General features: G+C 40.4%; 1 protein-coding gene across 1 annotated transcript in view; it reads right to left on the minus strand.

Moving 5' to 3' along the window:
* frem2b (FRAS1 related extracellular matrix 2b) overlaps positions 1-25,758 on the minus strand; it is a 230,062-nt gene that overhangs the window by 30,552 nt on the left and 173,752 nt on the right. The window contains exons 8-15 of the mRNA XM_061972514.1: positions 13,052-13,261; positions 12,782-12,979; positions 9,114-9,278; positions 8,862-9,044; positions 8,660-8,790; positions 3,893-4,048; positions 3,510-3,813; positions 2,366-2,497 (exon numbers count right to left, since the gene is read on the minus strand). Of these exons, the coding sequence (XP_061828498.1) occupies positions 2,366-2,497; positions 3,510-3,813; positions 3,893-4,048; positions 8,660-8,790; positions 8,862-9,044; positions 9,114-9,278; positions 12,782-12,979; positions 13,052-13,261 (1,479 nt within the window). The remainder of the gene's footprint in view (positions 1-2,365; positions 2,498-3,509; positions 3,814-3,892; positions 4,049-8,659; positions 8,791-8,861; positions 9,045-9,113; positions 9,279-12,781; positions 12,980-13,051; positions 13,262-25,758) is intronic.

A 25,758-nucleotide genomic window follows, 5' to 3' on the forward strand; every position in this document is an offset into this window, starting at 1 on the left:
GCCCCATTAATGCTGAAAGGTACATACAGGTTTTGGAGCAACATATGTTGCCATCCAAGCAACGTTATCATGGACGCCACTGCTTATTTCAGCAAGACAATGCCAAGCCACGTGTTACAACAGCATGGCTTCATAGTAAAAGAGTGCGGGTACCAGACTGGCCTGCCTGTAGTCCAGACCTGTCTCCCATTGAAAATGTGTAGTGCATTATGAAGTGGAAAATACAACAACTTAGACCCCGGACTATTGAACAACTTAAGTTGTAAATCAAGCAACAATGGAAAATAATTCCACCTGAAAAGCTTAAAAAATGTGTCTCCTCAGTTCCCAAACGTTTACTGAGTGTTGTTAAAAGGAAAGGCCATGTAACACAATGGTAAAAATGCCCCTCTGCCAACTCTTTTGCAAAGTGTTGCTGCCATTAAATTCTAAATTAATGATTATTTGCAACAAAAAAAAATGTGTTTCTCAGTTCGAACATTAAATGTCTTGCCTTTGCAGTCTATTCAATTGAATGTAAGTTGAAAAGGATTTGCAAATCATTGTATTCTGTTTTAATTTACGATTTACAAACCCCGTTTCCATATGAGTTGGGAAATTGTGTTAGATGTAAATACAAACGGAATACAATTATTTGCAAATCCTTTTCAAACCATATTCAATTGAATGCATTACAAAGACAAGATATTTGATGTTCAAACTCATAAACTTTGTTTTTTGCAAATAATAATTAACTTAGAATTTCATGGCTGCAACACGTGCCAAAGTAGTTGGGAAAGGGCATGTTCACCACTGTGTTACATCACCTTTCCTTTTAACAACACTCAATAAACGATTGGGAACTGAGGAAACTAATTGTTGAAGCTTTGAAAGTGGAATTCTTTCCCATTCTTGTTTTATGTAGAGCTTCAGTCGTTCAACAGTCCGGGGTCTCCGCTGTCGTATTTTACGCTTCATAATGCGCCACACATTTTCGATGGGAGACAGGTCTGGACTGAAGGCGGGCCAGGAAAGTACCCGCACTCTTTTTTTACGAAACCACGCTGTTGTAACACGTGCTGAATGTGGCTTGGCATTGTCTTGCTGAAATAAGCAGGGGCGTCCATGAAAAAGACGGCGCTTAGATGGCAGCATATGTTGTTCCAAAACCTGTATGTACCTTTCAGCATTAACGGTGCCTTCACAGATGTGTAAGTTACCCATGCCTTGGACACTAATGCACCCCCATACCATCACAGATGCTGGCTTTTGAACTTTGCGTCGATAACAGTCTGGATGGTTTGCTTCCCCTTTGGTCCGGATGACACGATGTCGAATATTTCCAAAAACAATTTGAAATGTGAACTAGTCAGACCACAGAACACTTTTCCACTTTGCATCAGTCCATCTTAGATGATCTCGGGCCCAGAGAAGTCGGCGGTGTTTCTGGGTGTTGTTGATAAACGGTTTTCGCCTTGCATAGGAGAGTTTTAACTTGCACTTACAAATGTAGCGACCAACTGTAGTTACTGACAGTGGGTTTCTGAAGTGTTCCTGAGCCCATGTTGTGATATCCTTTACACACTGATGTCGCTTGTTGATGCAGTACAGCCTGAGGGATCGAAGGTCACGGACTTAGCTGCTTACGTGCAGTGATTTCTCCAGATTCTCTGAACCTTTGATGATATTACGGACCGTAGATGGTGAAATCCCTAAATTCCTTGCAATAGCTGGTTGAGAAAAGTTTTTCTTAAACTGTTCAACAATTTGCTCACGCATTTGTTGACAAAGTGGTGACCCTCGCCCCATCCTTGTTTGTGAATGACTGAGCATTTCATGGAATCTACTTTTATACCCAATCATGGCACCCACTTGTTCCCAATTTGCCTGTTCACCTGTGGGATGTTCCAAATAAGTGTTTGATGAGCATTCCTCAACTTTATCAGTATTCATTGCCACCTTTCCCAACTTCTTTGTCACGTGTTGCTGGCATCAAAGTCTAAAGTTAATGATTATTTGCAAAAAAAAAATTGTTTATCAGTTTGAACATCAAATATGTTGTCTTTGTAGCATATTCAACTGAATATGGGTTGAAAAGGATTTGCAAATCATTGTATTCCGTTTATATTTACATCTAACACAATTTCCCAACTCATATGGAAACGGGGTTTGTATTTTGAAATCCATTTTGACAAGACGAACCAACAAGATCTCACAGATCACAGCTCAAAGGCTGATTCTGGCATCGGGCCGCTTCTAAGTCACATTTTTCACAAAGCCAAAGTTTGGCCTTGCAGTCCAGATTGAAGCCAGGGTTCAAAAGTCGACTGCGGTGATGGAGTTAGCGTGTGACATTTAACCCTGAGAGGTGAAAGGTTAACTGTACCGTCAATGTGAGGCATGGTGACGGTCAGCTTGACCAGGTTGGGATGCTCGGGGTCTTCGGCTCCGGTGTAGCGCAGCTTAGCAGAGAAGGGCTCGGCTCCTACCGTGCCCACCACGCGAGGCTGGCACATGCCTGCAGCGGCGCCGTGAAGCAAACATCAAACATTAAGTTCATAGCTTTAAATTATGTTGGAATGGTAAATTAATGGCAATTAATGAATAAATGTTAGGGTGCATTTTACTGAAAACTTATTCCTAGCCCCTTCCTGTTCCGCCAATGAGAATTGCAAATATCTCCACATTTTCACACGCGTTAGTGTTGGGCTGGATAACAGTTTTAATGGGATGATGTGACGTGTCAGGAAGATATGCAAAATTATGTTTTAAATATGTTACAGCTTTTATTTTGCACAGTCAAAAAATGATTATTGAACAATTTATTTCCCATGGATTTGTTTGTTTCGTAAAAAAATAATTTCACATAAATAAAAAAAGGGTGATTTTCTTTGTAAAATAAAAAAATAAATAAGTACAACTGAAATAATAAAAATAATAATACTAATATTAATAATAATAATAATAGTAAGTAATAATAATAATACAATTCTGTTTAGGGGACCACAGGGGCAGATATACAGTATGTATATGTATCATTTATTTTATTTTTAACACATTTTACCGTGGTATTTTAACATGTTATTAAAAATTAATAAAATTAAAAAATTTAAAAAAAAAACATTAATTTGTAAATTCCTACGCCAAAAAAGGAATAATACATTTTTCGTCCTATACTAATCTTTATTTTGTCTCACCAACAAATAATGGGATTATGCAAGAAAAGGTTACCAATCAAAGTTGATTTGACAAAAAAATCTAAAAAAAATAAAAATGCACGGCTGTAGATAACCACAATGTATCCCATCTGACACCTTCAAGATATGTGTCAATACTTAAGTGAATGACACACACGCAATACATATTTAAGCTACTGTAAACTCTAGACAAACATGTCCTAAATTTGTGAACACGAAAGATAGCATTTTTTATGCGGTTAAAAAATGTCAATATGTTCCAAAAAACTAAGACTTGTGCGAGACTATATGTGGAATCAAACGGAACAAATACTGCAAGGGAACCAAACTCGCCTTCGTCAAAGCTGATGGACACAATGTGGCTGCTGAGCTCCAGCCCCTCGTCGCCATCCGAGTTGACGGCCCTGGCGGCGCACTGGACCCTGGAGCCGGCCTGGAAGTAGACCGAGTCCAGCGCGATGAGCTTGGACGAGGTGAAGAAGGTGTCAAAGTCCACCTCCCTCATCGGGCTGGTGACGCCGTCCGCGCCTTTGGGGGCGCTGACCAGCCAGCGGTAGCGGGTCAGGGTGTTGTTGATGTTCTCGCTCACGCAGATGGAGCCGGTTTTGTCGTAGTCGGGGTACTTGGGGTTGCACGCCTAGGGAAGGGGGAAATATATTAGATCTGTCACTCAAAGAGCTCATGCATTATTATTATTACTATGTGTGGAGACATACAGTGACACAGACAACAGGATATCCAGCCAAAGGCAGAGAGTCTCTCTGTTTGTCCACATTGTCGTAATGAAGCAGAGAAACCACTCTGGGCACCGAGGGGAAGGTGACATCCGCCATGCTGTTGGTCTCCTCGATGTAGATGATGGCTTTGGTCAGCTGAGGATTGACATCAACAGGGAAGGACAGTAAAGAAGATGGTGAATATTGCAGAAGTGAATAGTCACAATAGTTAATAACCTGCAGAGATATACATGACTTCATTCAGCAACCCATTGACCCGGTTGTCAGATGGTGTTTTTTACTCTAGTTTGGGGCGGTATAGCTCGGTTGGTAGAGCGGCCGTGCCAGCAACTTGAGGGTTCCAGGTTCGATCCCCGCTTCTGCCATCCTAGTCACTGCCGTTGTGTCCTTGGGCAAGACACTTTACCCACCTGCTCCCAGTGCCACCCACACTGGTTTAAATGTAACTTAGATATTGGGTTTCGCTATGTAAAGCGCTTTGAGTCACTAGAGAAAAAGCGCTATATAAATATAATTCACTTCACTTCACTCTCGAAAAAAGTCTGAAAAGTCTGAGAAATGCTTTCGTGCGGACCAGTAAATAAAATAAAAATACATGTATTGTACAGTATATGTCACATTTTTTAAATGTTACATAAGAAAATAAATAATTACAAAATAACATTTTAATATACCGCATTTTTCGGCCACAGGGCGCACCGAAATATAGGGTGCACTGCGGATGAGCGGGTCTAATCAGGTCTATTTTCATACAAAAGGCACACTGGATTATAAGGCACATTAAAAGGGGTCATATTATGTCTTTTCTCTACATTTAAAACACTTCCTTGTGGTCTACATCAGTGATTTTCAACCACTGTGCCGCGGCACACCAGTGTGCCGTGAGATATTGTCTGGTGTGCCGTGGGAAATTATGCAACTTCACCTAATTGGTCCAAAAAATATTTTTTGCAAATCAATAATCATAATAATGTGCCGTTGTCTAGTGCCTGTGCTGTGTAGAGCTTGGCAGGGTAATCTTGTAATACTCCTCGTCAGTAGGTGGCAGCAGGTAGTCCATTGCTTTGTAGAAGTCGGAACGCGTCGAGGATGGTTTGTCGTGATCCCAATATGCAGAGCACAGCGGGAGACAGCGTGCAGGTAAAAAGGTATGTAACGCTTAAACCAAAAATTAACAAAAGGCAAGTCCCGCTAGGAAAAGGCACTGAAGCATAGGGATGGCTATGTAAAACAAAAGAAAAACTGAACTGGCTACAGAGTCGACAAAAACAAAATGCTGGACGACAGCAAAAACTTACAGCGTGTGGAGCAAAGACGGCGTCCACAAAGCACATCCGTACATGACATGACAATCAACAGTGTCCCCACAAAGAAGGATAGCGTACGCACAACTTAAATAGTCTTGATTGCCAAAACAAAGCAGGTGCGGTCAATAGCACTCAAAGAAAGGCTAAACAGGAAGGGTCACCAAAATAACAGCGCAAGACAGGAACTAAAGCACTACACACAGGAAACAACAACAAACTCAAAATAAGGCACGACAACCGGGTGGAGTTTCATTTTTTAAACTTTTCTGCTGGTGGTGTGCCTCCGTATTTTTTTAATGAAAAAAATGTGCCTTGGCTCAAAAAAGGTTGAAAAACACTGGTCTACATAACATGTAATGGTGGTTCTTTGGTCAAAATGTTGCATAGATTATGTTTTACAGATCATCTTCAAATCGCTTTCTTGCCGGATGCGCCGTTTTGTGGGCGGTCTTATTTTCGTGCCTCCACTTCGACAGCGTCTTCTCCCCGTCATCTTTGTTGTAGCGGTGTAGCGTGCAAGGACGGGCGTGGAAGAAGTGTCAAAAGATGGACTTTACTTCAATCAACAACGGAGCAGCATCTCCGTGGCTCACAAGTGCAACAACAACGCCGGAAATGTGTCCCGTGAAAAAACGGAACTCTCTAATAAGTAAAGTTCTTTGGGTGAATAATGTAAACTCACTACACAGGTAGTTTTTAGCGCTTCCATAGCGAGTCTACTGACATATATAAGGTAGAACTGTACACTACTTTATATTAGAAATGGCAACAGCAAAGGATGAATGCCCCATAACAAGAAGATAGAGAAAAAAAATAAGGTTATGGACTACGGGTCAGCACGGACAACAATGGCGGATGCGCACACATTTTCAGGACTTATGCAGATCCCAAATACAGATCAGCAGGTACCAGAAGGTAAGAAAAGTTGGTTTTGCATAACATTGCGATAATAATTTGTCTACTAATAGGTGCTATTTTGCGGTCCTCATACATACACCATACTAATACTCGCATTTTGTAGCACAGTACGTCTGACTACAGTAGCCGTAATGCTCTGATAATCCATCAAGCAGTGCGGCTTCATAGCTTACCAAAGTCATACTAAAACATTTTGACAGATTTTTGAGCGTTGTGTGTAATGTTCTATATTTTCAGAGGAACATTTAAAGTTCCATCCATTTTCTACCGCTTATTCCCTTTGGGGTCGCGGGGGCGCTGGAGCCTATCTCAGCTACAATCGTTTTGGTTTTGTTTACTGGCGTCATTTTGCAGTCTACACGTATCTCTTATGTGTGACTGTTATCTACTGGTCACACTTATCATTACACCATGTACCAAATACAATTGCTTCGAGGTCGGTAAGCATAACCAGAATTATTCCGTACATTATTTAAAAGTTTAAGTACCAAAGATTGTCACACACACACTAGGTGTGGCGAAATCATTCTCTGCATTTGACCCATCACCCTTGATCACCCCCTGGGAGGTGAGGGGAGCAGTGAGCAGCAGCGGAGGCCGCGCCCGGGAATCATTTTTTGGTGATTTAACCCCCAATTCCAACCCTTGATGCTGAGTGTCAAGCAGGGAGGTAATGGGTTCCATTTTTATAGTCTTTGGTATGACTCGGCCGGGGTTTGAACTCACAACCTACCGATCTCAGGGCGGACACTCTAACCACTATAGGCGCACCGGGTTATTAAAAAGTTAAAAAGTTAAAGTACCAATGATTGTCACACACACACTAGGTGTGGTGAAATTATCCTCTGTATTTGACCCATCACTCTCGATCACCCCTGGGAGATGAGGGGAGCAGTGAGCAGCATTTTGGTGATTTAACACTCAATTCCAACACTTGACGCTGAGTGAGGTAATGGGTCCCATTTGTATAGTCTTTAGTATGACTCGGCCGGTGTTTGAACTCACGATCTACCGATCTCAGGGCAGACACTCTAACCACAAGGCCACTGAGCAGGTTATAATGCGCTCTGTCGATTTTTGAGAAAATGAAAGGGTTTTAAGTTTGCCTCATAGTCCCAAAAATACCATATACCGTATTTTTCGGACTATAAGTTGCAGTTTTTTTCATAGTTTGGCCGGGGGTGCGACTTATACTCAGGAGCGACTTATGTGTGAAGTTATTAACACATTACCGTAAAATATCAAATATTATTATTTAGCTCATTCACGTAAGAGACTAGACTTATAAGATTTCATGGGATTTAGCGATTAGGAGTGACAGATTGTTTGGTAAATGTATAGCATGTTCTATATGTTATAGTTATTTGAATGACTCTTACCATAATATGTTACGTTAACATACCAGGCACGTTCTCAGTTGGTTATTTATGCCTCATGTAACGTACACTTATTCAGCCTGTTGTTCACTATTCTTTATTTATTTTAAATTGCCTTTCAAATGTCTATTCTTGGTGTTGGATTTTATCAAATAAATTTCCACAAAAAATGCGACTTATATATGTTTTTTTCCTTCTTTATTATGCATTTTCGGCCGGTGCAACTTATACTCCGGAGCGACATATAGTCCGAAAAATGCGGTACATATGTTCTTCACATTTAAGTACTTACTGTATATATTTAATTTATTCATCTAATAACAATAATAATCAAAACACTAGAAATGCATGATTGTATGACAATGCATGAAAGTACAAATATATTTTGACTACCGTATTTTCCGCACTATAAGGCGCACCGGATTATAAGGCGCACCTTCAATGAATGACCTATTTTAAAACTTTGTTCATATATAAGGCGCACCGCATTATAAGGCGCATAGAATAGACGCTACAGTAGAGGCTGGGGTTATGTTATGCATCCCGTAGTTGCGAGACCTGTTGTGGCTCAATATTGGTCCATATATAAGGCGCACCGGATTATGAGGCGCACTGTCAGCTTTTGAGAAAATTGGAGGTTTTTAGGTGCGCCTTATAGTGCGGAAAATACGGTACATATATTCAGTGTATAGTATAACATTTATTATATATACATCGACAGCATATGTATAATTTGTATATATTACACATGTCTTTTTTGTGTGGGTTACATTTATTATATTTACCTAATGATAATTAAACAAATAACAAATAACGACCAATGTCGGGTTGAAGATGGTCAAAATGTGCTTTCAGGATTCCAATAATGGATTGGACAAAATCGCAATACACCCTTTAACAAAAATGCTCTAAAAGATTTCTTGTACTTATTAGGCTGATTAATTTCATTGTACATTTTCTTTATTTTTGAATGTTTATTTATTTATTTCTTTAAAAAAAAATTGTTTTATTTATTTATTTTTCTTTTGTGTGCGTCTTGTTTTGGGGGGTGAAAAAAATGAACATTTGATATGTGATTGTACTTTTGGAAGTTGTACATGCCTTGAAACTCAAACAAATGTTTAAAAAAAAGTTTTGAACCCGACCTGCGTCTCTGCCACCATGTTGTCATCTGGTTTCAGGTGCACGGTGAAGGCCTCTCTCATCTCTCTAACGCCGTCATACAGAACTTCCACCTCCACCTGGTGCACAGAGTCACCCTCCCTGAACACAATGTCTAGTGAAGAAAAAGAGGACATTTCATTCAAGGTCTCTTCAGGTCAATGCTCCCCTCGCCTTGTCGCTCACCCTCAGATATGGGATGGTAGTCCTCCCCCGAGGTCGCAGATCCGTCTTTGGTGTGGACTCTGACCACGGACACCTTGGAAGAGTCTCCCACACGCAGCACCGGGATTTTCACCACAGATATTTGTCCTCTTTCTTTGGGTTCATTCACGCTGAATTTGGTCTCGCCAAACTTAATGACGGCCTCTGAGGAAGCAAAGTGCAGTGTAGATGAACAACAACCATTTGGTTGGATTACGACAAGAACAAACTTACTGTCGCCGTCATCTTTTATTCTGATGAGCGTCTCCTTCTGCCGCCCGATGGATGCTCCGAACGGAGAATCGCTTTTTGGGCTGCCCAACACGAGACGTAGCTCCTCGTCTTCCTCGTGCTCCGTGTCGTCCACCAGCTGCAGAACACAAGGTTTCTCAACCTCCCCTGAAAAAAACCCAGCGTTAAATAGTAAAACACGTATAGCGGGGATATTCAACGACTGTATTTTTCGGGCTACGAGTCGCTACATTTTCCCATGCTTTGAACCCTGAAGCTTATAAAACGGTGCGACTAATTTATGTATTTTTCTTCGCTGATGGCCATAATGTTTTTTATTTAACAAAAACAGTTCACTCACTGCTAGGGATGTCCGATAATGGCTTTTTGCCGATATCCGATATTCCGATATTGTCCAACTCTTTAATTACCGATACCGATATCAACCGATATATGCAGTCGTGGAATCAACACATTATTATGCCCAATTTAGACAACCAGGTATGGTGAAGATAAGGTACTTTTTAAAAAAAATTAATAAAATAAGATAAATAAATTAAAAACATTTTCTTGAATAAAAAAAGAAAGTAAAACAATATAAAAACAGTTACATAGAAACTAGTAATTAATGAAAATGAGTAAAATTAACTGTTAAAGGTTAGTACTATTAGTGGACCAGCAGCACGCACAATCATGTGTGCTTATGGACTATATCCCTTGCAGACTGTATTGATATATATTGATATATAATGTAGGAACCAGAATATTAGTAACAGAAAGAAACAACCCTTTTGTGTGAATGATTTTTGGGTTGGTGCACTAATTGTAAGTGTATCTTGTGTTTTTTATGTTAATTTAATAAAAAAAAACAAAAAAAAACGATACCGATAATAAAAAAACGATAACGATAATTTCCGATATTACCTTTTAACGCATTTATCGGCCGATAATATCGGCAGGCCGATTTTATCGGACATCTCTACTCACTGCATTTATGTTAATTTAATTAAAAAAAATAAATAAATAAATAAAAAACGATACCGATAATAAAAAAACGATAACGATAATTTCCGATATTACATTTTAACGCATTTATCGGCCGATAATATCGGCAGGCCGATTTTATCGGACATCTCTACTCACTGCACGTGCTGTGGGTTGAAAATGTATTTCCGTTTTCGTGCCCTGAACCGGAAGTATAACCGTCCACAGCGTTTTTGGTTGAAAGGATTCTTCAATCCTCACTTCAAGCAACGTTTGTAAGTTTAACAATGTAACTAAAACAAGTTATACTTGGTAAACCATCCCATGTGTGATGTCTGTAGGAATATTTTCATGTATATTTGTACAAGCTAGGTGTCTCTGTTGGTATCATTAATTTAAAATGGCATTATTTTACTATTGTTTCAGTTTTGTTTTGTAAATTCACCAAATTGCCACTGTGGGGTTATTGAGTCTGTTTAGTTGATTGGAGAGCTAGTTTCCACAGGTAGTGGGTCCATGACGATGACTTCTGTTTTGTATGATCAGCCGTTTCACTGCCATGTGACAGGCACTGTTTGGAAACTATTAAGGTATGTACATACAAATCTTTTGTACCGGTATATACGTATCTGTGGCTTATAGTCTGGTGCAGCTAATATACATAAACATATTTCTTTCTTTTAAAATTCAAATACATGTGCACTTTATAGCCTGGAAAATTGTTTTGGGGGCCACATTTCCAGAAAGCTGAAGATCGGGAGATCGGACTTCTCCCTTCATTATCAATCTTTTTTTGCATATTCTGGAGACTTAGCATCCTCTAGAGTAGACATTTGATTTATTTTATTTTATTTTGTCAGGGTTATTGCAAAAAAGCTAGTCAGGGACCATCTTTATGACAGCATGTCTTTATGTTTTTAAGAATCTTCTGCAAAAATGTGACTTTTTCACAAGTTTTTGAACTGAACTAAACGGACCACCAGTTGAAAAGCCCAAATGAAGAAAAAGAGAGGATCTAAAACGGAACCTTGAGGAACACCACTAGTACAACTCAAGACTTTGAACAAATGGTTACTGACTGCATCTGAAGTAAACAAGCCTAGTTACATAAATCACATTACGGGAAAAAAATGTGTAACTGCCAAAAAGGAGAGGATTTAAATGGGTACCTTGAGGAACGCTTCAGTTATGTAAATCCCAAGTTTGGACCCCAGTGTTCTATGTTTACTAACAAGGTTAAAATGTCAATGTAAGGATCTACCAATGTGTTTAAAGAGGTCCAAGTTCCCCTACATCAGGGGTCGTCAACCCAACATGTTGAAAGAGCCATATTGGACCAAAAATACCAAAAACGAATCTGTCTGGAGCCGCAAAAAGTCAAAAGCCCTATGTAAGTGTTATAAAGAAAGCAACACATTAAGTAAGTGTCTCAGAGTGTTTGATAACTCCTGGAAATGACTGGTTTAAAACTGCCAAAAGTATAGATGTGTGTGCCCAAGTTAAAGGAAAGGACAGGCTGTCTTCTTCTAATGGATTTATTACAATATTTGCAAGCTGGGTAACGTTTGCTGTGGTCTGGAACAACATGCTAACGTTTGCTGTGGTCTGGAACAACATGGCACACAATCAGAAGTGCAGCCAATATTACATATAGATAATGTGTCATGAGACATGCAAATACAAATTAAATACACAGAGGACATAGGTAAAGGAAATTAAATGAGCTCATATAAACCTACAAACGGGGCATAATGATGCAATATGTACATACAGCTAGTCTAAATAGGATGTTAGCATGGATTATTAGCACTCCACGCAAGTCAATAACATCAACAAAGCTCACTTTTGTGCATTCACGCACAGCATAAAATGTTTGGTGGACAAAATGAGACAAACACTCAGTGGCCTAGTGGTTAGAGTGTCCGCCCTGAGATCGGTAGGTTGTGAGTTCAAACCCCGGCCGAGTCATACCAAAGACTATAAATATGGGACCCATTACCTCCCTGCTTGGCACTCAGCATCAAGGGTTGGAATTGGGGGTTAAATCACCAAAAATGATTCCCGGGCGCGGCCACCGCTGCTGCCCACTGCTCCCCTCACCTCCCAGGGGGTGATCAAGGGTGATGGGTCAAATGCAGAGAATAATTTCGCCACACCTACTGTGTGTGACAATTATTGGTACTTTAACTTTAACTTTTAACTAAGGAGTGGCATAAAACACGTCTTTCTGTGGCAGCGTCTGAGAAAGTTGTACACGTAAACCAACTACGGTGAGTTCAAAAACCACCAAAATGAGTAGGACAAAATGTCGCTGGCCAAATACTGTCATCAGTGAAGCGTAAACACAAACATATTAAACAGTGGGCTTTATAACAATTACGAAGGTTTGTGTTATGTTGGTCCTCCTACAGAAACATTATTAAAACAACAAATACATATTTGAAAAAGCTCCAGGGAGCCACTAGGGCAGTGCTCAAGAGCCGCATTGCGCATGTGCAATCTACTAATAAAAGTTTCAATCAATCAATCAATCAATCAATCAATCAATCAATTGTGGCTCGAGAGCCGCGGGTTGCTGACCCCCGCTCTACACAAAAGGAGCGCTCTAGTGTTTTTAGGAATGTTTTGCAAAAATACTTGTCTCCCAGGTTTTATGGCCCTAATGTATTATTTAGTGAGCCTGGTACCTGGCATGAAGGTGATGATGGAGGCGTCAGTATTGGGCCTCTCGTTGAAGTCCATCATGACCTGGGCTGTGCCTTGCCTGCTGTAACATCGCACGGTGGACCTGTGGCTTATGTCCCCACTCCGGTACACAGTAGCTGATATCTGCCCAGAGTTCTCATTGCCCACGTAGATGGCATCACGGAACTGCACCTTTGGCACTGGACAAAAAAAAAAACACCCGTGAGCGCCATCGCTCACTCAACATCATTTTTTTTAGGCTCTTCTCTCACGGTCTGAAACAGAGTCGTTGATGAGGATGGTGGCCTTGCTGGGCTCCCCGAGGATGCCGTTCATGGGCATCCGGAGCACCACTTCGAACTTCTCGGGACCCTCCAGCACAGGTTGGCCCAGGTCATCCAGGACGGTGACACGGAACGTCTGAGTGGTAACACCCGGCGCAAAGTCCAGATTCCGGCTGATTCCGACGTAATCCGCTCCAGCTGTCCGGGAGGACACAAACGTTAGCAACACCAGCATGGCTATGTGAGCTACATGGTACAAACCCCGTTTCCATATGATTTGGGAAATTGTGTTAGATGTAAATATAAACGAAATACAATGATTTGCAAATCCTTTTCAACCCATATTCAATTGAATGCACAACAAAGACAAGATATTTGATGTTCAAACTCAAAAACTTTATTTTTTTTTGCAAATAATAATTAACTTAGAATTTCATGGCTGCAACACGTGCCAAAGTAGTTGGGAAAGGGCATGTTCACCACTGTGTTACATGGCCTTTCCTTTTAACAACACTCAGTAAATGTTTGGGAACTGAGGAGACACATTTTTTAAGCTTCCCAGGTGGAATTCTTTCCCATTCTTGCTTGATGTACAGCTTAAGTTGTTCAACAGTCCGGGGGTCTCCGTTGTGGTATTTTAGGCTTCATAATGCGCCACACATTTTCAATGGGGGACAGGTCTGGACTACAGGCAGGCCAGTCTAGTACCCGCACTCTTTTACTATGAAGCCACGTTGATGTAACACGTGGCTTGGCATTGTCTTGCTGAAATAAGCAAGGGCGTCCATGGTAACGTTGCTTGGATGGCAACATATGTTGCACCAAAACCTGTATGTACCTTTCAGCATTAATGGCGCCTTCACAGAGTAAGTTACCCATGTCTTGGGCACTAATACACCCCCATACCATCACAGATGCTGGCTTTTCAACTTTGCGCCTATAACAATCTGGTCTGGTTCTTTTCCTCTTTGGTCCGGAGGACACAACGTCCACAGTTTCCAAAAACAATTTGAAATGTGGACTCGTCAGACCACAGAACACTTTTCCACTTTGTATCAGTCCATCTTAGATGAGCTCAGGCCCAGCGAAGCCGACGGCGTTTCTGGGTGTTGTTGATAAACGGTTTTCGCCTTGCATAGGAGAGTTTTAACTTGCACTTACAGATGTAGCGACCAACTGTAGTTACTGACAGTGGGTTTCTGAAGTGTTCCTGAGCCCATGTGGTGATATCCTTTACACACTGATGTCGCTTGTTGATGCAGTACAGCCTGAGGGATCGAAGGTCGCGGGCTTAGCTGCTTACGTGCAGTGATTTCTCCAGATTCTCTGAACCCTTTAATGATATTACGGACCGTAGATGGTGAAATCCCTAAATTCCTTGCAACAGCTGCTTGAGGAAGGTTTTTCTTAAACTGTTCAACAATTTGCTCACGCATTTGTTGACAAAGTGGTGACCCTCGCCCATCCTTGTTTGTGAATGACTGATCATTTCATGGAATCTACTTTTATACCCAATCATGGCACCCACCTGTTCCCAATTTGCCTGTTCACCTGTGGGATGTTCCAAATAAGTGTTTGATGAGCATTCCTCAACTTTATCAGTATTTATTGCCACCTTTCCCAACTTCTTTGTCACGTGTTGCTGGCATCAAATTCTAAAGTTAATGATTATTTGCAAAAAAAAAAAAGTTTTTCAGTTTGAACATCAAATTTGTTGTCTTTGTAGCATATTCAACTGAATATGGGTTGAAAATGATTTACAAATCATTGTATTCCGTTTATATTTACATCTAACACAATTTCCCAACTCATATGGAAACAGGGTTTGTACATGCTGGGTTAGCATATTTGCTGATGAAAAACAAAATAATCAAACTTACACCTCCCAGTTCTCTAGCTGACTGACAGATTGTAGTGTTATTTCAAAACGCATAGCAAAGCCTCCTTTTGTTTTGTACAATATTGTGGGTGCAGAATAGTGGCGGGCTCATCTAGCCAGAGGTGGTCTCATGTTCATGAGGAAGGAGGTTTTTCCTTCATAATGTCAGGACAAGCTTCAAGATACAAGATTTGTTTTTTCGTCCCCCTTAGGAGAAAATTGGTTTGGACTGATGGGTCTACTTGAAATTCAAAAAGGTCTGAGCGCCTTCTCTCTCAGAAGTGGAGTAAACAAGTAGGTAAGCACATTTGCTGCTCATTAGGGATGAGTACCTTTCACATTTGAATCCATACAGTACCAATTCCCGGTGCTTGGGAATCAATATGGTACCAGTTTTCGGTACTTTTGTGTGTATTCAAGTGTGTTAATACAGTAGGGAGGGGAATCATATGGCCCCTATCGTCGCAGTTTATCGTCGAGTCATACCAAAGACTATAAAAATGGGACCCATTACCTCCCTGCTTGGCATCAAGGGTTGGAATTGGGGGTTAAATCACAAAAAAATGATTCCCGGGCGCAGCCACCGCTGCTGCTCACTGCTCCTCTCTTCTCCCAGGGGGCGATCAAGGGTGATGGGTCAAATGCAGAGAATAATTTGTGTGTGTGACAATCCTTGGTACTTTAACTGTAACTTTAACACATGAAACGTGACAAATTGGGGGTTTGCACTATGCACTTCAGCCGCCAGAATGCAGTAGAGTGTTGAATATCTTAAAATGTTTTTTTTGGCAATTCCAACTTTGACCACAGCGTCAGTTGCTATGTCGTGTGGCACTTTCCATCATTTTCAGCAGACTTCCTTGCAAAATCATTAACCCTCTTCCACTCACAGGGAAATCCACCCAGGAATTGGGTCAAATGAATCCCTTTCCTACTGTAAAAGTCCATTATATATATATATATATATATATATATATATATATATATATATATATATATATATATATATATATATATATATATATATATATATATTTTTTTTTTTTTTTAAATTTATTATTTTTTATTTTTTTTTATTTTTAAATCACATTTTTTTATTTAACGTTTAACACTGATCTGTACTGTCCAGTTGTTATCTTGTTTTCTTACACTTCTGTCTCATTTGCAAGAATTGTACTGTTATGTATTATATGCAATAGTAACATTTGCATGCAGTTGCAATTCCAAGACGTTAGATGGCAGTAGTGTATAGGCTACAACGTTTTGCCTTAGTCAGAAAGTAGTCCTTGCCATTAAGTTGAATGTGCCAGTCTTTTCTTTTGCTGAGCCCTACAAAGTGTTTATACTGAAAATATTGTACTTATTACACAGCATCTTTTTGATTGTAACGTGCATCTTAGTTTAAATACCAAATTTAGAGGTGCTGAAATTGCCATGTAAAATGGCTGATGCTAATCTTTAGTATGGCATGTCCAAAGTCAATTAGTATCCAGGTAGCACATTTTGAATAGTGCAACCTTTTTGTACTTTTGAGCGCCTTCGTCTTACTGAGAGGCAGACCGGCTGAGTCCACTCTTGAGTGTTTAAGCCTTTTTCCACCGCAGTAACTTTTACAGGAACTACCCCCTTCGTTTCCACCAAAAACTGCTGTCTTAGTTCCTGGTAGCAATGTGGTGCTTTCAAAGTTCCCGAGGAACTTCAGAGTTGCTGTCAAACGCTGATTGGTTGAACACAGTTGGGGTGTTTCTAAAACTTTGCATTTTCAGCCACCTTTACAATATGCGGGGACCACGTGTTTATTTCTATTTCTTGTGTGTTTTTACTGCAACATACTTGACAAGGGAGAGAGAAGAAGGAAAGGAACTCTCGACTTGCAGGCTGAAGAACGCTGATCAGTGGAACTACCCTGCAGTGTTTTTACTCAGCTGTAGTGTTAAAACTAGTATACAGTTTAATGCTCTTCATTCATTTTTACAAACTTCAGTTTGGCACGAGACGAGGACGGACTCTTTTAAACGTATTTACAGAGGAATATCAAGTATTTAGCTAGGCTTCGGAGCGGCGACGGCACCTGCTCACTGGCACTCTGAAATTTTCTTGGATAAATGTAAAATAGAGGAAGCAGTAAACGAGTGGAAGGAAGGTAAACCACATCAAATATGAACTATTTACTTTGTTACATGTTGTAAAAATAGTCAGTGACAATGTTCCCTCTAATTTTTAACGTTTGTGAGCAAACGCACAAACTCCCTGAGCATTCAGTGGAGCACGTGAGCAACATCAGACGTGCACACTGTGGCCACACCAGCGTCACACCTGTCCCAAACCTGACTAAATAACAATTTAAATGTTTTATTAAAATAATTTTCTGATATAAGTGATTTTGCCCTCTTACAATGACAATAACAAAAAAACATGTTTTTCATGACCTGTGCTAGTATTGTATGTCTGGCTGCGGGTCCTGCCTTTAAAAGAAATGTTACCCCTTTCAGAGATTACATTTAGTTCCTGTAACTTTCTGTCTGTAAAATAGATCTTTTTATTAGCATTTATGAAATCTAGTGACAATATTTCATGAATAATATCCTTAGATTAACATTCTTAATAAATGGCAGTAAAATAAGCACACATCTGATTGAGGAGTCAGAGTGTTACAACCTGGCATTTACACATTTTGTGGCTTTGGGGTTGTCCGACTTTTTGTGTGGCCATAAACGCAGCACTGGCTAAGTGCCATGAGTGCGTGTGTTGGTGCAGGTGAGACAGAGCGAGCGGCTTCTGTTGAAATGACGGATGATAACGTTGGTTTAAGCCTGGTTTGTATGGCAGAAAATTAACAGTTTTTATAGATAAAAGTTTTTTTTACTCATGTTTTTGGTGTGTTTACAAACAGTTTTGCTCAATAAAGTGATTGATGGAATTCCTGTCCGTAAAGAGTCTCGACAGACGATAATAGATTGTTTTATTCATTGTGGCCACTCTTGTTGTCACCTGTCACTCGCAGAGTTGCATTGCAAAATCATACAGAATAAACTGTAATGTGTTTATTTTGTTTAAAGTTCAGATGGGATTTTTGATTTTCTGCGCGGCATTAATTTGCTGTGCGCAGAGGACGCGTGAGCAGTGCGCAATTGCACAGGCGCGCACCTTAGAGGGAACGTTGGTCAGTGACAATCCATTTGTGTGGATTATTATTCTTATAAAAAGAAATATAATCTTAGAAGAAAAATGTAATTTAAAGCATTTGTACGCATGTACAACACTTAAGACTTTCAGTATATCTGTGTGTGGAATTCAATTATGGAATGGATTAAGCAAATAAATCAAACAATGCACTAATATTATCCACTTCAAGAAGCTCTTCAAACTTAAAGGGGAACATTATCACAATTTCAGAAGGGTTAAAACCATTAAAAATCAGTTCCCAGTGGCTTATTTTATTTTTCGAAGTTTTTTTCAAAATTTTACCCATCACGCAATATCCCTAAAAAAAGCTTCAAAGTGCCTGATTTTAACCATCGTTATATATACCCGTCCATTTTCCTGTGACGTCACATAGTGATGCCAACACAAACAAACATGGCGGATAGAACAGCAAGCTATAGCGACATTAGCTCGGATTCAGACTCGGATTTCAGCGGCTTAAGATTCAACAGATTACGCATGTATTGAAACGGATGGTTGTAGTGTGGAGGCAGGTAGCGAAAACGAAATTGAAGAAGAAACTGAAGCTGTTGAGCCATATCGGTTTGAACCGTATGCAAGTGAAACCGACGAAAACGACACGACAGCCAGCGACACGGGAGAAAGCGAGGACGAATTCGGCGATCGCCTTCTAACCAACGATTGGTATGTGTTTGTTTGGCATTAACGGAAACTAACAACTATGAACTAGGTTTACAGCATATGAAATACATTTGGCAACAACATGCACTTTGAGAGTGCAGACAGCCCAATTTTCATCAATTAATATATTCTGTAGACATACCCTCATGTCAGCAGGCCAGGGAAGCTAGGGTCGATATTCTTCTCTTGATCATCTTCGGTGGCATAAGGGACGGTAGAAGCGGTGTGAGCCAAGACATCCAGGGGGTTTAGCTCGCTCGTCTGCGGGAACAAACTGCCGCCATTGCTTGCCGTGCTACCGAGGTACTTTGTCCCTGAATTGCTCACACACTCCGGCAGATTCAATGGGGGTCTGGCGGCAGATTTCTTTGACTTTATCGTTGGAAATGCATCTGCTTTGAGTGTCGCAAGATATCCACACATTCTTGCCATCTCTGTCATAGCATAGCTTTCGTCGGTAAAGTGTGCGGAACAAACGTCCAATTTCTTGCCACTTTCGCATCTTTGGGCCACTGGTGCAACTTGAATCCGTCCCTGTTCGTGTTGTTACACCCTCCGACAACACACCGACGAGGCATGATGTCTCCAAGGTATGGAAAACAGTCGAGAAAACGGAAAATAACAGAGCTGATTTGACTCGGTGTTTGAGAAAATGGCGGATTGCTTCCCGATGTGACATCACAACCGAGAGCGAATATTAGAAAGGCGTTTAATTCGCCAAAATTCACCCATTTAGAGTTCGGAAATCGGTTAAAAAAATATATGGTCTTTTTTTCTGCAACATCAAGGTATATATTGACGCTTACATAGGTCTGGTGATAATGTTCCCCTTTAAAGTGTTTACAAAGTATAAAGAAGAAGAGCCATGATAAACATTCTGAATTTATTTCACCCATCCATTTATTTTCAAAATAAGCTTACTCATCTCACCATATGAAATGTAAATTACTTCACAGAGTATTATTAATTTATTTATTATTGTTGTGATTACTTGTGAAGTATATTGTGAATAAATTGAGAACAGGGAGTGTACAAAAGTTTTAGCAACTGCTATGTAAAAGAAAAGGGGTATAATTAAATAAGCTCTGCTTCTTCCTACTCCTTTTCGAACATGTTGAATAGAGAAACTGGAAATTGTGATGTATCATGTTGTATGCTTGCATGTTCCACATAAACTTCAACTCAACTCAACCCGAGTGAACTGAATGCTAATGCTAACAGGCTAATTGATGCGTTTACGTTGTCGCCGCGAGATAAACGCTGAAATGTAATATTTATTTATCATATTATTATTCACGGTTGAAATTGACCAAATCCTGACCCTCATGAATTCATCATTTACTGACATAACTTTCTGACTGTGGGACACTTGGAAAAAAGCCTGACTTTTTATGTAAAATTTGGTACACTTTGTTTTTAAATAATCTTGTTTTGAATTTTAGTGCATTGTATTTTATTCTTTCGTAAAATAATTATGACCTATTGTCAGGGGCGCCGCTAGGGATTTTGGGCCCCATGAAAAGAATCTTTACAGTGTCATTATTTTTTCTGTATTATAATTTCATCATCATTAGGGGCCTCTCTGGGCCCCCCTCCATCATGGGCCACTAGAATCCGTCTCCTTTACCCCCCCTTTTCGGCGCCCCTGCCTATTGTACCTGTACCTATCCCATAACCCCGGAGGGTCGTTGGGGCACCACAGACGATCTGTTGACCAGCTCTCTCCATCCCTCTCTGTTCTCAGCAGCTCTCATTGCCTCAGTGAGTTTCAAGTGAGTCCATTCTCCGATGTTATCTTCCCATCTTTTCTTTTGTCTCCCTCGTCTCCTGCCACCTTGTACGGTGCCTTGCAGGATGCTTTTTGCAAGGCCTGAGGACCTATTATTGTCTGTTTATTGACATGGTATCAGTCCAGAAATGTACCGGATCATTCTTTCCTACATCATCAGCCTGATTTGTATAAACTAACTGTGAAATGTGGTTGAAACACAAACCATACAAGTCTACAGGTTCCAGGAACTTAAAGATCCCAAACTTTTGGTGGAAAATGGCCTCTTGACTGCTCGTTTCTTGGCCAAGGTCTTTAGTCTCCAACCGGACGTGATGTCACGTACAACAAAGGTATTGAAATTATGGCACCGTTTGATTTTACGTAAATTACTACACGGTAGTACCGACGGACTTCGGTTGGTACCTATAAAAGTACCGAATTCAGTACCCATCCCTAGTGCTCATAAACAGGCTGGTGGGACAATAAGGAACCTTTATTAAATTTCAGGCAGAGTACACTCTGTGATGTACAATCCCACATACAACACTGTCCTTTCAACCATTCCTATGCAATTTAGCCTTTAAAGGGGAACATTATCACAATTTCAGAATGGTTAAAACCATTAAAAATCAGTTCCCAGTGGCTTATTATATTTTTCAAAGTTTTTTTCAAAATTTTACCCATCACGCAATATCCCTAAAAAAAGCTTCAAAGTGCCTGATTTTAACCATCGTTATAAACACCCGTAGATTTTCCTGTGACGTCACCAGTGTTGGGTTAGTTACTGAAAACCAGTAACTAGTTACAGTTACTAGTTACTTTATTTCAAAAGTAACTCAGTTACTAACTCAGTTACTTACACCAAAAAGTAATGCGTTACTGTGAAAAGTAACTATTTAGTTACTTCTTTTTTTCTTCTTTTTTTTTTAAAGCTCCCATTAATGCCCTTTTTGCCTTCATTTCAGTACTGTTATTGCACTGGAGAATAATACAATCTGTTGATCAACTTGACATACATTTTTATTTTCCTTTTAACATAATTAATGAAAAACAGTGCAACATAAAAATGCATCTGCTTTGAGTGTCGCAGGATATCCACACATTCTTGCCATCTCTGTCGTAGCATAGCTTTCGTCGGTAAAGTGTGCGGAACAAACGTCCAATTTCTTGCCACTTGAATCCGTCCCTGTTCGTGTTGTTACACCCTCCGACAACACACCGACGAGGCATGATGTCTCCAAGGTACGGAAAACAGTCGAAAAACGGAAAATAACAGAGCTGATTTGACTCGGTGTTTGAGAAAATGGCGGATTGCTTCCCGATGTGACGCCACGTTGTGACGTCATCGCTCCGAGAGCGAATATTAGAAAAGCGTTTAATTCGCCAAAATTCACCCATTTAGAGTTCGGAAATCGGTTAAAAAAATATATGGCCTTTTTTCTGCAACATCAAGGTATATATTGACGCTTACATAGGTCTGGTGATAATGTTCCCCTTTAACAAATAACAGGAGTTAGAAACATTCTGTTCACAGAAGGTGACCAGATTTGTGCCATTTGTTTACAACAATGGAAGGCTTACGCAGGGGATTCCGACTACTTTGGACTGGTAGTAGTCGACCCACAGCGATTGTTCTGCCGAACAATACCTCAATGCTAAAGAGGGGAAATTACACTTCAAGGACTGTCGTTGGCTTTGATAGTTAGGCTTGCTTGTTTTGCATCAAAACAGTTGTTTTTCTCACTATGATAGGGCGAAACCATCCTTGCCCAGGCACGCCCTTGTGGTTTTTGGAGTATAAATATTTTGGGTTTTGTCACCAACCGCTGGACTAGATCTGACCAATCTATGAGTTGGGAAATTGTGTCAGATGTAAATATAAAACGGATAAAAATTATTTTCAACCCATATTCAGTTGAATATGCTACAAAGACAACATATTTGATGTTCAAACTGATAAACATTTATTTTTTTGCAAATAATCATTAACTTTAGAATTTGATGCCAGCAACACGTGACAAAGAAGTTGGGAAAGGTGGCAATAAATACTGATAAAGTTGAGGAATGCTCATCAAACACTTATTTGGAACATCCCACAGGTGAACAGGCAAATTGGGAACAGGTGGGTGCCATGATTGGGTATAAAAGTAGATTCCATGAAATGCTCAGTCATTCACAAACAAGGATGGGGCGAGGGTCACTACTTTGTCAACAAATGCGTGAGCAAATTGTTGAACAGTTTAAGAAAAACCTTTCTCAACCAGCTATTGCAAGGAATTTAGGGATTTCACCATCTACGGTCCGTAATATCATCAAAAGGTTCAGAGAATCTGGAGAAATCACTGCACGTAAGCAGCTAAGCCTGTGACCTTCGATCCCTCAGGCTGTACTGCATCAACAAGCGACATCAGTGTGTAAAGGATATCACCACATGGGCTCAGGAACACTTCAGAAACCCACTGTCAGTAACTACAGTTGGTCGCTACATCTGTAAGTGCAAGTTAAAACTCTCCTATGCAAGGCAAAAACCGTTTATCAACAACACCCAGAAACGCCGTCGGCTGTGCTGGGCCTGAGCTCATCTAAGATGGACTGATACAAAGTGGAAAAGTGTTCTGTGGTCTGACGAGTCCACATTTCAAATTGTTTTTGGAAACTGTGGACGTCGTGTCCTCCGGACCAAAGAGGAAAAGAACCATCCGGATTGTTATAGGCGCAAAGTTGAAAAGCCAGCATCTGTAATGTTATGGGGGTGTATTAGTGCCCAAGACATGGGTAACTTACACATCTGTGTAGGCGCCATTAATGCTGAAAGGTACATACAGGTTTTGGAGCAACATATGTTGCCATCCAAGCAACGTTACCATGGACGCCCCTGCTTATTTCAGCAAGACAATGCCAAGCCACGTATTACATCAACGTGGCTTCATAGTAAAAGAGTGCGGGTACTAGACTGGCCTGCCTGTAGTCCAGACCTGCCTCCCATTGAAAATGTGTGGCACATTATGAAGCCTAAAATACCACAACGGAGACCCCCGGACTGTTGAACAACTTAAGCTGTACATCAAGCAAGAATGGGAAAGAATTCCACCTGAGAAGCTTCAAAAATGTGTCTCCTCAGTTCCCAAACGTTTACTGAGTGTTGTTAAAAGGAAAGGCCATGTAACACAGTGGTGAACATGCCCTTTCCCAACTACTTTGGCACGTGTTGCAGCCATGAAATACTAAGTTAATTATTATTTGCAAAAAAAAAAAAAAAAGTTTATGAGTTTGAACATCAAATATTTTGTCTTTGTAGTGCATTCAACTGAATATGGGTTGAAAAAGATTTGCAAATCATTGTATTCCTTTTATATTTACATCTAACACAATTTCCCAACTCATATGGAAACGGGGTTTGTAAGTCTAAGACTGGATCCGACCAATCTAAGTGTATGAGCACAAACTGATGCAGCCTACTCGGATGAGTGGCGAGACGTCTTCCAAGACATCTCAAGCAGTCCAGTTGCGATCGATTAAACGCCCTGAGATGACCATGACCTGGATGATTGAGAACCTTCATAGACAAGTGTGATGTAACGTGCACTCTGTGCTTTGAGGCTGTTTCCACGCTCTGTACAAAAAACAACCCGTCCTAGTCCATTTGCCAGATTAGTAGCGGATTTACTACACAAAAAGTTGGCACTAAATTGCAAAGAGTTTGTATTATCATCCTGATATGTGGTCTGAGCATGGCGGTGAGGTTTCTCTTTCTTGGTTGAGCATCAAATTAACGACTGTACTCTCCATTCCTCATTATTTACGTGATTTCAGTCCGTATATGATTTCACACGGATGACTCCTTGTTTGCTTGGTCCACCATTACTGTTATTGTACTTCCACTAGTATATATGTGTTTGTCTGTACAAACACATATACACATTCTGTACATATTCATTCATTGTACAAACACATATACACATTCTGTACATATACAAGTACAAACCCGGAGTTGGGAAATTGTGTTAGATGTAAATATAAACGGAATACAATGATTTGCAAATCCTTTTCAACCCATATTCAATTGAATGCACTACAAAGACAAGATATTTGATGTTCAAACTCATAAACTTTTTTTTTTTTTGGCAAATAATAATTAACTTAGAATTTCATGGCTGCAACACGTGCCAAAGTAGTTGGGAAAGGGCATGTTAACCACTGTGTTACATGGCCTTTCCTTTTAACAACACTCAGTAAATGTTTGGGAACTGAGGAGACACATTTTTTAAGCTTCTAAGGTGGAATTCTTTCCCATTCTTGCTTGATATACAGCTTAAGTTGTTCAACAGTCCGGGGGTCTCAGTTGGGGTATTTTAGGCTTCATAATGCGCCACACATTTTCAATGGGAGACAGGTCTGGACTACAGGCAGGCCAGTCTAGTACCCGCACTCTTTTATTATGAAGCCACGTTGATGTAACACGTGGCTTGGCATTGTCTTGCTGAAATAAGCAGGGGTGTCCATGGTAACGTTGCTTGGATGGCAACATATGTTGCTCCAAAACCTGTATGTACCTTTCAGCATTAATGGCGCCTTCACAGATGTGTAAGTTACCCATGTCTTGGGCACTAATACACCCCCATACCATCACAGATGCTGGCTTTTCAACTTTGCGCCTATAACAATCCGGATGGTTCTTGTCCTCTTTGGTCCGGAGGACACGACGTCCACAGTTTCCAAAAACAATTTGAAATGTGGACTCGTCAGACCACAGAACACTATTTCAACTTTGTATCAGTCCATCTTAGATGAGCTCAGGCCCAGCAAAGCCAACGGCGTTTCTGGGTGTTGTTGATAAACGGTTTTCGCCTTGCATAGGAGAGTTTTAACTTGCACTTACAGATGTAGCGACCAACTGTAGTTACTGACAGTGGGTTTCTGAAGTGTTCCTGAGTCCATGTGGTGATATCCTTTACACACTGAGGTCGCTTGTTGATGCAGTACAGCCTGAGGGATTGAAGGTCACGGGCTTAGCTGCTTACGTGCAGTGATTTCTCCAGATTCTCTGAACGCTTTGAGGATTTTACGGACCGGAGATGGGGAAATCCCTAAATTCCTTGCAATAGCTGGTTGAGAAAGGTTTTTCTTAAACTGTTCAACAATTTGCTCACGCATTTGTTGACAAAGTGGTGACCCTCACCCCATCCTTGTTTGTGAATG

This window comes from Nerophis lumbriciformis, linkage group LG17 (genome assembly GCF_033978685.3).
Source record: "Nerophis lumbriciformis linkage group LG17, RoL_Nlum_v2.1, whole genome shotgun sequence".
NCBI classification, from domain to species: domain Eukaryota; kingdom Metazoa; phylum Chordata; class Actinopteri; order Syngnathiformes; family Syngnathidae; genus Nerophis; species Nerophis lumbriciformis.